The sequence below is a fragment of the Diorhabda sublineata genome, chromosome X (assembly GCF_026230105.1).
Source record: "Diorhabda sublineata isolate icDioSubl1.1 chromosome X, icDioSubl1.1, whole genome shotgun sequence".
Taxonomy (NCBI): Eukaryota; Metazoa; Arthropoda; class Insecta; order Coleoptera; family Chrysomelidae; genus Diorhabda; species Diorhabda sublineata.
The window spans coordinates 26,561,524-26,576,078 of NC_079485.1; the positions used below are offsets into that span (position 1 = coordinate 26,561,524).

The window sequence follows — 14,555 nt, forward strand, 5'->3', positions numbered from 1 at the left end:
TTGATTTTTTTGTATGGGGAAGGGTAAAACAAATATTTTATCAATAACACATTTCGAATGATAGTGAAATATTGAATAACTCTCGCAGATTGATCAATTACTAGAGGATAAGTACAGGCAACTTTTGGACAATTCCGAAAACATATTGGAAAATGCGCATATATTAAAAAATGGATATTACAGTTGACAACTGAAAGACATTTAGTGTATTGCCCTAGATGTCGATTCTAAACAGCTTTTTTCATATTTTCTACATAAACTCCCTTTGATCAGTTTTTTAGAAATTTGCGAGATATGCTCAATTTTTTAAAACTAAAATTGTATTGTAATTATTCTTCTGTCAAAAAATTAAAATTGGAATCGAATCTATCCAGGGATACATCATGTATATTAATTCAGAACGTTCTTGATATTCTATTTATTTTAGTCGATAGACTAAATTGTCCCTTATCTCAAATAAATTTACCGTGGAATGGAAGATTGCTGCGTATTTATTGGATGTCCTACAAGAAAATACATAATCGTATATATGCAGAATACAAACACATACTGCGTATGGGATAAAAGAAGAGTAACTTCTTATTGTGAAAAGGGGAAGAGGTGAATGGCAACGTCGCTAGTCGAGGGCTGTATAGAATGTTAGGTGGGTGGTTGGCAAGGGTGGTCGGGCCGGGCGCAATAGTGGGGTGGCTTTGGGGCGAGGGGGAGGGGGGTAGGAAGCCCTAGGCGGGCAGTGGGTGCCGCAGTATTGGGTGGGTCAGACATCGTAGGAGTAAGCGTTTCATGCGTTTGCTCCTCAATCATTATTTTCTTTCTATAATCTTATAATTACTGTGAGATATCGAAGTGTCACTTCGTGTGTGTGTGTGAGTGTTTTCACCGATTGTATGCAGATGCTGTCATGTTATTGTATACGTTATACAACGTGGTAAGTCTCAATGTTGATTCGTTTTACGTGACATTGGTTGAACTAGAAATATTTTTGACAATAACAACAGTAGAGTCAATTCCGATTGGCTTTAAGTAGAATGTTTGGAATGATAATTTCGATCAATCAATGAAAATGAAATTGACAGTGTTGACAGATGTCAGTGCGTAATAAGACAATATTTATTCATATGCGTTATTGAATAATCACGTCATATTGATGTTATTAACGTTTGTCATACATATATTTGATAGAAAAACAAATGCATGAGCTTTCATAAATCCTTAATAGGATTTTTACTAAAACGACATACATGCATAATTTAATTATTTATTTAGTTACATTGAAAAAAATTTCGATAATTTTTAAAAAGAGATAACAATCTTTTTGTATGTACCTATTGTTATTCTGTCAAATTCAAGACTAAATCGAATATCCGTACTACCAACACAAACTCATTATTCACTCTCATACAAAAATGTTTGATACCTCATATAAAAACAGTGATAAAAACATGTGTTAATACATAAGCGGAAAAAAAATATTTTTTTGGGTTCTCAAATGTTTTACTGAGCTCCCTTAGTATCAAAGTAAATTTGTGAAAAGTATAAGTGGTATAATATATATGTAAGCGTTTTTGTAGCGGAAATGGCAAAATTGAATTCCAAAGTGTACTAGCTCTAATATATTCCGAGCTTTCCAATACTCATATATTCATCGCCTGGGAATCTATTAGTTAATAATTGCGGTGTGATAAATTCTGTAGTATTACTTTATAATCAACAACTTCAAAATTCAATATTCAAATTAAGGCTTGATTGAAATATTTCTATTTGAAGTTGATGAATCTAATGTTTTTTGGAAGATATTATAAAATGTATCACTTATATTTACATAAGTATTGTCGATTGTCACTTCATGTTTATAGCTGTTTTCTGATGTGTATTGATGTGATTGAGGTTGATTCACATCAATTCTTATATATGCATGTGAATTGCCGTCTACTTTTGTCAGATATTGTCGATTAACGTTCCATTCCATTGCAACGGATTGAGGTCGATTGTCACTTCATGTTTATTGCTGTTTTCTGATGTCTATTGAGGTTGATTCACATCAATTCTTATATATGCATGTGAATTGCCGTCTACTTTTGTCAGATATTGTCGATTAACGTTCCATTCCATTGCAATGGATTGAGGTCGATTGTCACTTCATGTTTATGTTGTTTTCTGATGTCTATTGAGGTTGATTCACATCAATTCTTATATATGCATGTGAATTGCCGTCTACTTTTGTCAGATACTGTCGATTAACGTTCCATTCCATTGCAACGGATTGAGGTCGATTGTCACTTCATGTTTATGTTGTTTTCTGATGTCTATTGAGGTTGATTCACATCAATTCTTATATATGCATGTGAATTGCCGTCTACTTTTGTCAGATATTGTGGATTAACATCCATTGAAGCTGATTAAGGTCGATTGTCATTTGATGTTGATTGATGTGTATTGAGGTCGAATCACATAAATTTTTATATATTCAGGTGAATTCGCATCTACATAAGTATTCGAAAGCAAGGAAGATATTAGAGTTAGTACACTTTTTAGTTGACATACTTCTTTTCTCAAAGTTCCTTTCTTGCTTGTATTGTTTATCTTCATATTAAATAAAAAGAGCTCTTCTTAACAAATATCGACATATTTGCTTATACAACTTCAAGTAACCCTCAGAATTCTATTTATTATAAGCGATTTGTAGAGCTTACGTCAGCAATATGTCCTCTATCACACTTGTTCAAACTTTATTATTCAAGTCTAGCATTCTAGTTTCGTGAATTCCTTTTATTATTTTCTTATCTCTCACTTGAATGTTTTTGTCCTATAACGTTCATTAGTCTCAACCATAGACAAAGTAATACCAGACTGCGCTTTCAATAAAATTCATATTCCAATATTAGAATAAGAAATAAAGAAAGTTACGGTAGAGCTATGTTTGTCAAGTTCTCCTTTTAATTTCTTGTATCATACTCCTTATATTTCCTTACTCGCTTATCTCTTTTCACCGCACAGCGGAATAAGGATAGCTCTACCTTAGACCAGAGGCTGTTTCTTTCTAAAATTGGTACTACTTTTCAATATAGAAATTTTATATATATTCAGCACTCTATAATTACTATGTCTATAGTTTCATCTCTAGCTCCTTGTCATTATTTGGCCATTTATTGTTAGTATATTCTTTTCTTTGACTGTCAATTTTGTTACTCTCTCTTGTCCAGGGATTCACTGACTCCAACTATTTTAACATTCTGTATTTTCTTTTCTGACGTTTAAATTGGAATATTAGAAACGGAAATCGGTGAATTATTTTAGTTTCAATAAATATAATATGTAGCTTAGGATGGGTAGATGTTGGCATTAGAATCTTAAATAGAAGGAGGTCAGTTGACACATTTTAAGGGGCGTTCAACTCTATTTTTTGGGAGAGGGAAATAAGCAACAAATAAAAAAATCACAAGTGTAAAATAGGAGACACAGGAAAGTCAATACAATAATTTGTCTTTGCGCGGCGAGTGCTAATTACTTTTCAAAGTTTAGAGCGCTATTTTTTGCCACTGGAAATATCATTAAATTTCCATTAAAATGATGAGTCCCCTTACAAATATTATGTATTAGAAGTGTCCTCTTTAGATTAAAGTTGCCCTTGATATTGCATAGTATTGACTAGAAGGAGGATATCATGTTTTTTAATTCATAGGTTTTGTGTATTGTTTAATTGCTTGAAATTCATGTTTAATTTCACTTTTAATAAACTAATTGCAGCATTATTTTTATAATTTGTCTAAAATATGAACTAAATATTGTTGATATTTGTCTGAATTTCACAATTTTTGATTCGGAAATTTTTGAAAATCATTTCATGCATATATGAATATCTAACGTACAAAAATTAATCAAACATTCAAAACTGTAGATTTTTATAAAGCATTTTAATACTTATCTACTATTATTATATAAATTTTAGGCTTTAAACCCCCCTCTGTGAGACGGTTTCTCCACTATGGAAGTGGCAATGCCTATGACAGGTAGTGCCATCGATTGTTATGAGGATATGTTCAAAGAGATAACCAGAAAACTCTATGGAGAAGATGGTTTACCAGAACTAAGTGCCAATGAGAGGTTAGCTTCCACAAGTACAGATCGGGGTTTAACGCCCATAGAATACGAAGTAGAAAATCCAATTCTCAAACCTGAAGAACATTTAACAGCATTTGGCTTGGCTGCTTTAATGCAAAATGGTTTCCCACCCAGCGGTATACTCAACCCTAATTTCCAATGTCATAAGCCAAACAACGGAACAATTTTAAATACTAATTGTGAAGATAAATGGATATCTAGTGAAGATAATTTACAGTGGACACAATCTAAAATAGCAACATATAATCCCGCTCAAAAATTGTATAAATGTTCAGAATGTGATTGTGTGGGTTATCTTCTTAGAGTAGCTGAACATTGGTTAGGAACACACTCTTCAGTGAGAGCGTTTCACTGTCCCCAGTGTCCTTACGAGAGTGCTTGGGCCAGATGCGTTAGAATACATTTAAATAGGCAACACAACATTAATACTGACGAATCATGCGATACATTAACCAAAGATAACCCCGTAATTCAAGAAATTGTGAAATATTTACAAAAATTAAAAAACAAATTAGACAGTAATTGCAATAAAGTTCCAGCATCTAGTACTGTACAAAGTGAAGACTATCATAATCAATCGATTAATAATACTTCAACTATTTCAAATAATTCCCAAGTATTGGGAAATTCATCATCTGCTAGTCCTGAACAAACTAGTACTTCAACCAAACGTTATAGCTGTACTTTTTGTCCGTATGCAACAGATAGAAGAGACTTATTTACTAGACACGAAAATATTCATAGAGAAGAGAAACCTTTTCAGTGTTATGTCTGTCAAAAACAATTCAATAGAGCAGATCATGTCAAAAAGCATTTTTTAAGAATGCATAGAGATCATCCGTACGATTTGAATAGGATCAGGAGACATCCTCCTAAAAATGCGTCAGGAATGTCTTACTATCAAAAATATAATTCCAACATCACAAATCAAACCAATGATTTGTCGACAATAAGTTCCTTATCTATTCCTGGATTTAATAATATGTCGAGAGCTCCTCAAATGAATACGCGAGTTCCACAATCCGATATAAAAACCAATGTCAAAACTGGAAATATTTCCCGAAGTAACGGAAAGAAAAAAGGAGAAAAACGTTTTACGTGTTGTTACTGTTCGTGGAGTGGCGTGGATAATTGGTGTCTTAAGAGACACATGAATACGCATTTAAAACCATTTGTTTGCAGTTTATGCGACTACAAAGCTGCAAGATCGGAGAGACTTGCCACTCATGTGTTGAAAGTGCATAACAAGAGAGCCTGTAGCAAATGCCAGTTCTTAGCTGATGATTTAACACAGTTGTCCGTACACCAACAGGAACAACAGTAAGTATAATTTTAATTTTCGGTTAATTACGTTCTTAATTTATTCATGGTTGTTGGGCGTTGAGTAGTTTAATTTTAGAGAAATAAAAGTGAAAAAATTCATGCTTTTCTGATTTTAACGATGACATACCTTTTTAATAACATCCAATTTTCAATAAGCACGTTGTTTGTTTATTTATTTATTTATTGTCTAATTAGTTTTTTTTATATAAGTGGTTATAAATAGAAATGTTTCTCAACCATAAAATATGTTAAGTGAATCTCACTACTGTTGCAATTTTAGGATTATGTAGATTTTTACAGTAGGTGTTGGTATAGTTCTTCCAATTGCAGATTACAAAAACCCTTGCCGACAATTTTGTTTGATCTATCAAAGGCGTAGATATCTAATTTCATAAATTTATCATTTTTATACTTTTGAAAATATGTGTACATCTTATTTAGACAGATGCACTTAATTGTAGTCCTACTTGTAACTTAGACAAAAATCATTATTATATCTCGTTAACTTGCTACAACCCAATATTAAATTATAAAACGTAAATAGACGAGTAAAATGTACCTGCCTGTAAGGAAGTTTGGTTTAAACAGGGTACCAGATGCGAACTGAGCCCTTTTTGTACCCCATTCGTTTTCTTTTTGTGAAAAACGAAATTTCCAAGCAAAAACTATAGAGGAAAATTAATTCTTTGCGAATAAAACAAAAGAAAAGAAACATTTCAATTCCAAATTATCTATACCACATAGTAATCTTCTTCTTTGATAACATGTTCAACACAGTTTTTCTAAAGCTCATGGCGGTCTGCTGCTATAACTTTCTTTACGAGTTCTACAACCTCTTTACTCAGTTCTGGTGACTGATTTTACGTTTGCTCATATTAATTCTATAGGGTTAAATATGCAATAGTAAGGAGGTAGTCTCTTTCTTGATATTTCACCAACGGTGCCACTACGGAACCACACTCTGCTACCATAAAAGAATATTCTTTACTGATGGCTCGGTGACATTGTACATACAATAATTTCTACTTGTCATATGCACGGATGTACCCGAGTCTAGAAACCATTTATCATCTTCGATGTTTTCCTTGATAGTCGCTCAAGATGCGGCTACAAAACTGGAGCTCTCTCATTTGCTTGCAGATTGTTTCTTTGGCTATTTACAATATTTAGCAAAATGACCACTTTTACAAAAATTAGAGCATCTAGGTCCCATTGATTTCACTGACTGCGCACTATTTCTTGTTTTCTTAGTTTTTATGTAGAAAGCGGTTGACTTTGATGTATTAATTTCTTGTATGAGTTTAGATTTAACTGCATCAGCACTGATTTGAATACCAGAACTCTCTAACCCCATTATCATAGGCTTATACTCCTCCGGTAAGTCTGCTAACATCAAATTGCCAAGCCACTCATCATTGACATCATATCCAATACTCTTCTGGTTAAGCCGTTGTCATCAAAAACCCTTTCTAGCTTTTCCCATACTTGTTTTGCAGTCTTGCATTCCTGAACATGTACGTAATTTTGTGGACCCAATAACAGTAAGCAATTGACGATCGCTGACAGGAATAGGAATATTTTTTTCAGACAATAATGCTAAAATTTGAGCTTTGTTACAACTACTATTTGGTATCTTAAGGAGTTGCCGCGAGTGGTAGGATGCGTTGTCCATAACGATTACTGACTGTGGTGGAATGTTAGGTAAAAGATGTTCATTAAAACACTTTTCAAATAATTCGACTCTCATATCTTCGTGATAATCAGCTGCACAGTTTGCAATTTTTCTAGCAGATATTAATAGAGTATTAGGCACGAAATCGTCTTTGCTTCCAGCGTGTACTATTATAATATGTTTCCCTATAGAACATAGCTCATTAAAACAGCAATTATTACTATTATCAACACAATCGAAATTTACTACATCGTGACTGTCAAACAATGTTTCATTATCTGTCTATTAGAACTTTTATCTGACGCAAATAATCTTGTCGCCATCGAACGATCTTGACAATTCGTTATTGCCATCCGTTTATATTCAGTTTTTTATGTTCAAAACCACATGCTGATAAAACTTGACACAATTGATATAATTGAATAATCTGCTACCTTTTGCTGTATTACTTCTAATGTCGCAACCCCTCTTTATAAATACTATAAATTGTCTTACGTATAAAATCTTGAGTAACCATGTCAAATGATTTCAGTTTCAATTATTCAAAAATAAAGTAAGAACCGGAAAATACCGAAAAATATTTGATAAGACAAGACGGTATTTTCTGAAAATGGTACAAATATATATTAGGATTTTAATTGACTTCAGTTATGGTGGTCGATTGTAAACTTTAAAGCATTCAATGCAAGAAAGAGAAAAATGAAGCCGATGGTATGACTATGGCTATTTTTGTATAACTGGAAAATATTCGCTACTACGTTTATTTATAATTTTTTATCTTTATTCATCAATTGAACTAATCATAAACTAATGGGAACAATTTATTTTTTACATTTCGAATAATGAATTGGGTATTAATGACTGAATAGAAAGGGAAGTGGTTTCCCTTTTCTTTCAAAAACAAAACTCGTAATTGTTGTATTGACCTGATAATTGGTTACTTTACTTTTAAATTCTACTATTTTCATGTTTACTCACTCTGATTACACCGTTAACAACATCACATTATTCATTTATTTTAGCCCGTTGGAACAAAGGAGTAGGACAAATAACAGTAATATTTTAAGAGCAAACACTTTTAATGGAAGCACTTCCACATCTACTTCCAACTCTATTACTAATTCCAACCCTGGACCTTGCAGGTAAGAAAAACATGAAATTTTATTATCTCTGCAGCATGTTCGAACATTATCTACTTCCTTCATTCCAATGCGTATGTCTAATCTCTAGGAGATGAAAGTGTTTTGATTTTCATACTTTTACATGTTATATTAATAAATTTTATATGAATAAATAAATAAGTTTATAATTTGTTATAACAAGCAAGGAATGTTTTTTCATTTCACCAATGAGGAAATCACTTTTCCTCACATCTGCACAAACAAATACGCGTACAGTAACGAAATGGTAACTTTATATAGACTTTTGGAGGAGATGACATTTCTGTCAAACTTAATTCATATCTACACTGAATAATTTGTACCACTATCCAATGCGGTCCATATGTAAGGAATAAATTCAACGTTAGCATTCTTTGAAAATTTTAAATATAAAAGGGGATCGTGTGGCACCTTCTTGGCAAGGAATCCTCTGTTCAGCAATATAAAGTTTTTTTAATTTGGCGCAATCATAAATGAGAAAATGTAAAATTTTGATAATGTCTCTATCACAAAACTTTACGTATAATATTTAGAATGTATTTTACAATGTAATTAACAGCTAAATTAAATGTTCAAAATGACCACCATTCACTTCATGACAATAACCGAGGCGATTTTGGAATTCTCGTACAATATTTTGTATGATCTTAGGGGTTATTTCGTTAATATCTTCTGTTGCCCTAACTTTTAAATCAGCAATATTGTCTGGTACTATTGAAATATACTTTAGAAATAATCAGTTATTTTCGTATCTGTTCTGCTAAATATCAGGAAAAAATCTAAAATACTGGCCAAAATGCCAAATAAACAATTGATATGAATCCAGTAAGCTGCTGTCATTTAGATATTTAAAGTTACCAAAAGACGTCAGTATAATATTTGTGCGCGTATTAAATTTGATTATGGCTCATTTGTGCGAGAGTCAAAGAATAGACATTTTAATTATCATTGGTTGTGATAATCGAAACAAGAACTCAAAAGGAGGTTTGATAATAATAATAATAATAATAAATACTCTGGTCAACACTTTTCGCAATCTACAGTTAGCAAAATTGAAAAAAGTTTCGTGAAACTGGATATGTAAAATATATTGCGAAACCAAGTAGAAATAATCAATTTACCGAGTAAAAAAATGATTTGCTTTTAGAGATTGAGAAAAATACTCATTAGACAACTCGAGAACTAGCCGCTGACAATGATGTAAGTAAATCATCTGTTTTGAGAGTTTTGCAGAAAAAATACCACCCTTACAAAGTTCAGTGGGTTCAGGAGTTAAATGAAGATAATCCTGATAGAAGGCAAGAATTCTATGAATTGATGATGGAAAGAACGATCGCAGATTTACATTTAATAAACAAAATAGTTTTTACTCACGAAGCGACGTTTCATTTAAACGGAACGGTTAACAAACAAAACTGTAAATAGTGGCTCACACTCATCAACAATAAAATTATTTGCCCTTATTTTTTTGAGGGCACAATTTAATGGTGAGGTTTATCTAGAGACTTTTCCTGATATTAATCATTTAAATGAGATAGATCGATCTATTTACTACCAACAAGATGGAGCTCCACTGTATATTGCATGTACAGTTATAAATTATTTAAACTAGGTTTTTTCCAATAGGTAGATCCGCCTGATTTGACTCTTCTCGATTTCTTCTTATGGGGCTATTTAAAGTATGAATTATATTTTAATAGACCAGGCAATATTGCTGATTTAAAAGCTAGGATAACGGAAGAAATTAACAAAATAACCGCTGAGGTCATACAAAATGTTGTAGAAGAATCCCAAAATCGCCTCGGTTATTGTCAAGAAGTGAATTTTGAACATTTAATTTAATTGTAAAGTACATTGGATAATACATTCTGAATATTATGCGACATTATTATCTTCATTCCACGTAAAGTTTTGTGATAGAGACATTATCAAAATTTTACATCCTAAAAATTAATTTTCTCAGTTATTCTCAGTAAATTTGAAAAAACTTCATATTGCTGAACAAAGGACTAAATTTTTCATACTTTAAATTGTCAATTAAAGAATAAAAATCGTCCTGCTTCAGGTTTTTTTCAAATAGTACATAATAACGTTAAAATTGAATGGATTTCATACATATGGACCACATTGTATATACAGTCGTATATACATTGTCCGACTTACGTTGCAGTTAATCTCCTAAACTTGGATTACCAACTGTTTTTAAAGAGAATAATTCACGTCGGATGGTGTAGATACGAACTTCAGTGTAGTGGTAATAAAAAGTGCATTGTTCATTATGAATATCAACATTTCTATAAATTCCAATTAAATAATTTTATATTCGATTTTTTATATATATGATTTCTTTTTATTTTCCAGCAGCGTCCAATCGCAAGGTCTCTTAAAAACACATGATTTGAGTACAGCAGCAGCGATGCTTCAACAAAGTAATCGATTCCTTCAGACAGATGCTAAAACTTGGAAACATCACATCCCTAAACAACATGGAGCAGCTCGTCTTTTTAGTTATATGGAAGCGAGTGATGGATCTGAACCAGAGAGTGAACCTAGAGTAGCTGAAGATATGAGTAGGATGAATCTTACTCATAGAATTCAGTCGGATTTTCCTGAGGCGGGAGATGTTGGCAATCAGGCTGACGAAGAAAATGGAGAAGAAATGGAACTTCCCCTTTTCGTCTGCCAAACGTGCGGTTGCGAGTTTGAAGATGATCTTTCTTTAGAGTCCCATCAATATACTCACCGGCACAGTGCAGCATCTCCCGCTAAGACTGAGCATTCAAAGGAGAATGTGAACCCAGATTTAAAATATCATTGTCGTTTATGTGATGCAGCTTATGAACACCAATCCTCTATCATAGAACACATGACTATTCACTCTACTTTGAGTGCCGATACATTAGGTCCGCCTGTAGTACCAAATCACCGATCAAGAAAACAAAATCGACCTAAAAAGTTAGTTTTGCCATTTTGGGACCCAGATGAAATAGATGTATTGAGACACTTGAGTGCAAAGCTAAGAAGATGGAAAGAAACCTTATCAACTTCCACTTTTGGTGTTAATAGGTTAGTAGATAAATATATGGCTAAGCTGGTAACTAGAAGCGGCCGGGTGTGTATATGGTGTAAAAATACTGGTTTAAGTAGATACCATACCAAAGCAACTTTAGCTCTCCATCATTACTGGAGGCATACCAGAAAAAAATTCAAATGTGAGCATTGTGATATGGCATTTAAACATCGATATCAAAGTGTATTACATAGCAGTCGTGTACATACCAATCAGAAGTCTCAACTCGTGCCTATGGTGCTTCCCAAAGAACCTACTCATTCAGCACTGAGTGCCGAATCTTTGTGCTCTTCCCAGGACACCAGTCTCTTCTTTAGCAACCCTCATACTGTATATGTACCTGACGCAACAATGTCTAATGCACATAAACTGGGAATGTCTTTCTTTGATCATTCTTTTATTCATCCAAGTAACGCTATAAATAACCACATGCCAATTATAATACCAACATTTCCACCCAATTAAGTTTGCTTGAATTTCATTAATTATGCATAGAATTTTCCTGAAAATAAAAATGTGTAAATATATAAACTTCATCTAGAACTGCATTCATTGAAATTTGTTGTTGTTAAGTAAAAAAATATTTATTTTGATAATGCAATTGTACAAATAAATATGTCTCATGATAACATGTAATTGTCATTTGGGGAAGTAATTTGGATTTCAGTGAATATCATTGTAGATCAATAGCAGTTCAGATCAAATTTAATTTAACTGTTTATTGACTCTTTAATCGTTCCCCCGCGTTCATAAAACTTTCATTTCAATTTCTAGCTAAAGGATTTTATGGAAACAAACCAGGAAAGAAAGCTTTTTATGTAGTAGTAACCTGGCCCCTAATGAATCAAGCTCCAGCTAGTAAAGATAAACCTTTCTGTAGTCGTCTCAAAATTGTCAAGCGCTAGTAAACCAAACTTGAGAAGACTAACTTTGACTGAAAAATCTGAGATTCTCTTATATTATATAATGTTAATCTTCCTTGTGGGTTGAGTAGAATTGAGAAAATCGTTAATTTCTTATTGCTTCTTCAAAACATAACTTTGGAAGATATCTTATGTTCACAACTGTTAGTATAATATATATGGAACTGACGAGTTTTGAAATGAAGATATAAATTATTCTTCCTGGTTTCCTTTCTAGCAAACATGCAAAATATATAAACTATAATCCAAACGATAAAAATCTAAACCAAGCTGAGAAAGTAAAGAATTATTAAAGACTGTTGGTAGATAGGGTTACCAGATGAAAACTTGTTCACTCGAGACAAGCCTTTAAGAAAATCCGGACAAAATTTTTTTAGCATTGCAGCAATGTTCATATTATCTACTATTTTCATAATAAAATGAGTAGAAAAGAATTTAACTTTTTATTCGTAGCTACAAAGTAAAACAAATTAAACACAACCAAAAAAAGTAGCTGGTACTTACACGTATTTTTCGCTGCTTTGTATTTTATTTAAAAGAGTTAAATTTTATGAAAAGATAACAAAGTTATAAAACTCAAAGCAGCTTATATTTTTTAAATCATAAGTAGTCATAAGTATTCCTTTCAGAGAAGATAAAAGTAGTCGGTTTTTTTCTTTAGCCCACAGGGCACCAATAAGCGAGAATATTCTCTCGACCTTGGCATTTTGAGATGGAAGTGCAAAAAGATAATGACTGTTTTTAGTGAATTCTTCGTGAATAGATAGATTGAGGTTATCGGAATCAAAATTTTCTGATATATATATTTTTTAAATTAGATAATTCATCAAAAAATTTAACGTCATCTATTTTGACTCCTTTTGATACTAAATATAGTAATGAGGGTATAATATCCTTTTCTCAATCACACTTGGTAATATCGTTTAGGCTCATCCATTTAAAACATTGAAATTCTTCAAATGGTTTGAGCCAGTTTTTTAAGTACTAAATTAAATTATGATACAAACAAAAAAATTCTAATTTTAGTTGGTAACATTCGTGTTCTAGCCCATTTTCAATTAATTTATTTAAAATTTTGCGCACTTTTAAAGGTATAAACTTATTAGTTCTCCTTCTTCTAGAGTAAAAAAAACATTCTTTAAAATTGCTATTGTTTCAACCACAGAATTAGACGTTCAATTCTCTCTATATATTGTGTGAAAAACAAGCATTTAATAATGAATAAAGAAAAGATTAGCTTTTGAAAAATCGTTTTCAAAAAATGAGTGTATAGGAGCAGCATCTTAACTTATAAAATATGCCTTAAGGGCTTCAAACAATTTTAAAACTCTTTCAATAATTGGAAACAAAGATAGTTATCCAGTCTTGGAGCGATATAAAAGATATTCCGTGTCCACAAAATTCTTTAAGTGATTCAACTCGTACAGTATAAATAGTTAAAAATTTTGAGCACTATGCATTCTACATCAACTTTTAATTTATCGCAGTTGTAGTGCCGTGCATTATTAATTACATGAGATGGCAACCTACACCAACCAAATTTGCATTTATTTTGAATGTTCATTGGTTATTTTGACCTTTTCTATCTGAACATCTGAATATCAAATCAGAAATTGTTTCATTTGGAGGGCTCCTAATATCTAATAATTTAGTTTGAATTCCTCCATGTTTGTAATCAAAATATTGTATCAGCATTGGAAACATTTTTAATGCGTTATTATTGCTTGCGTCTGTAGCTACACAAACAAATGATACCTCGTTTATTCCCTGAATAGTCAGTTGAAGAGTGTATGCTTCAATTATATTATTTACAACCGCCTCAACTTTAGTCAGTCCAAAAGTAACCCTTTTGGCTATAGTTGATTCATGGTAAATTTACTTGTTTGACTAGAACCACAAATATAAAAGTAATAACCTACACTACTCACATAAAATAATAACCTTCGTTGTGCAATCCATGGACTCATAAGATTGATTCTGACAGACCGTATGAAAAGCCAGCTTGGTTTCTCCAGAAGTCACCACAAAATTTTGTAAACCAGAAGTCCTCGCTTAAGCTTTCAACATTGGTTTGTGTTTACTCTTTTCTATATGGGTCTCAATATCAAACTTACTTTTATGGGCAATTGATATTGAAGAATTCCAAACAATGCAAATCATGTCGCTAGTTGTCTTTCCTTTCTTAAAGGAAGGATACAACCGAAACATTTCATCCGAATAAGTACATTTGTAAGTAACGTAACCATAAACCCTCGACAACTGACAAATAAATGTATCAGTGATCC

General features: G+C 32.3%; 1 protein-coding gene across 2 annotated transcripts; it reads left to right on the forward strand.

Annotated features, from left to right (window-relative positions):
- Window positions 1-707: 707 nt before the first annotated feature.
- On the forward strand, window positions 708-13,284 carry LOC130451248 (zinc finger protein Xfin). Of its 2 annotated transcripts, none has more exons than XM_056790144.1 (4): window positions 708-928; window positions 3,950-5,442; window positions 8,140-8,259; window positions 10,642-13,284. In XM_056790144.1, the coding sequence occupies exons 2-4, from the start codon at window positions 3,986-3,988 to the stop codon at window positions 11,810-11,812; spliced, it is 2,748 nt and encodes a 915-aa protein (XP_056646122.1). In that variant the 5' UTR covers window positions 708-928; window positions 3,950-3,985; the 3' UTR covers window positions 11,813-13,284. The 2 variants fall into 2 exon arrangements, with proteins under 2 accessions (XP_056646122.1, XP_056646121.1); XM_056790143.1 differs by having other exon boundaries at window positions 733-928; window positions 10,639-13,284.
- Window positions 13,285-14,555: the final 1,271 nt, after the last annotated feature.

Coding starts and splice junctions, on each gene's coding strand:
- LOC130451248 (XM_056790143.1), top strand. CDS start 3,986: ATGGAAGTGGCAATGCCTATGACAGGTAGTGCCATCGATTGTTATGAG. Junction 5,443..8,139: donor GTACACCAACAGGAACAACA/GTAAGTATAATT, acceptor CATTTATTTTAG/CCCGTTGGAACAAAGGAGTA. Junction 8,260..10,638: donor TCCAACCCTGGACCTTGCAG/GTAAGAAAAACA, acceptor TTTATTTTCCAG/CAGCGTCCAATCGCAAGGTC.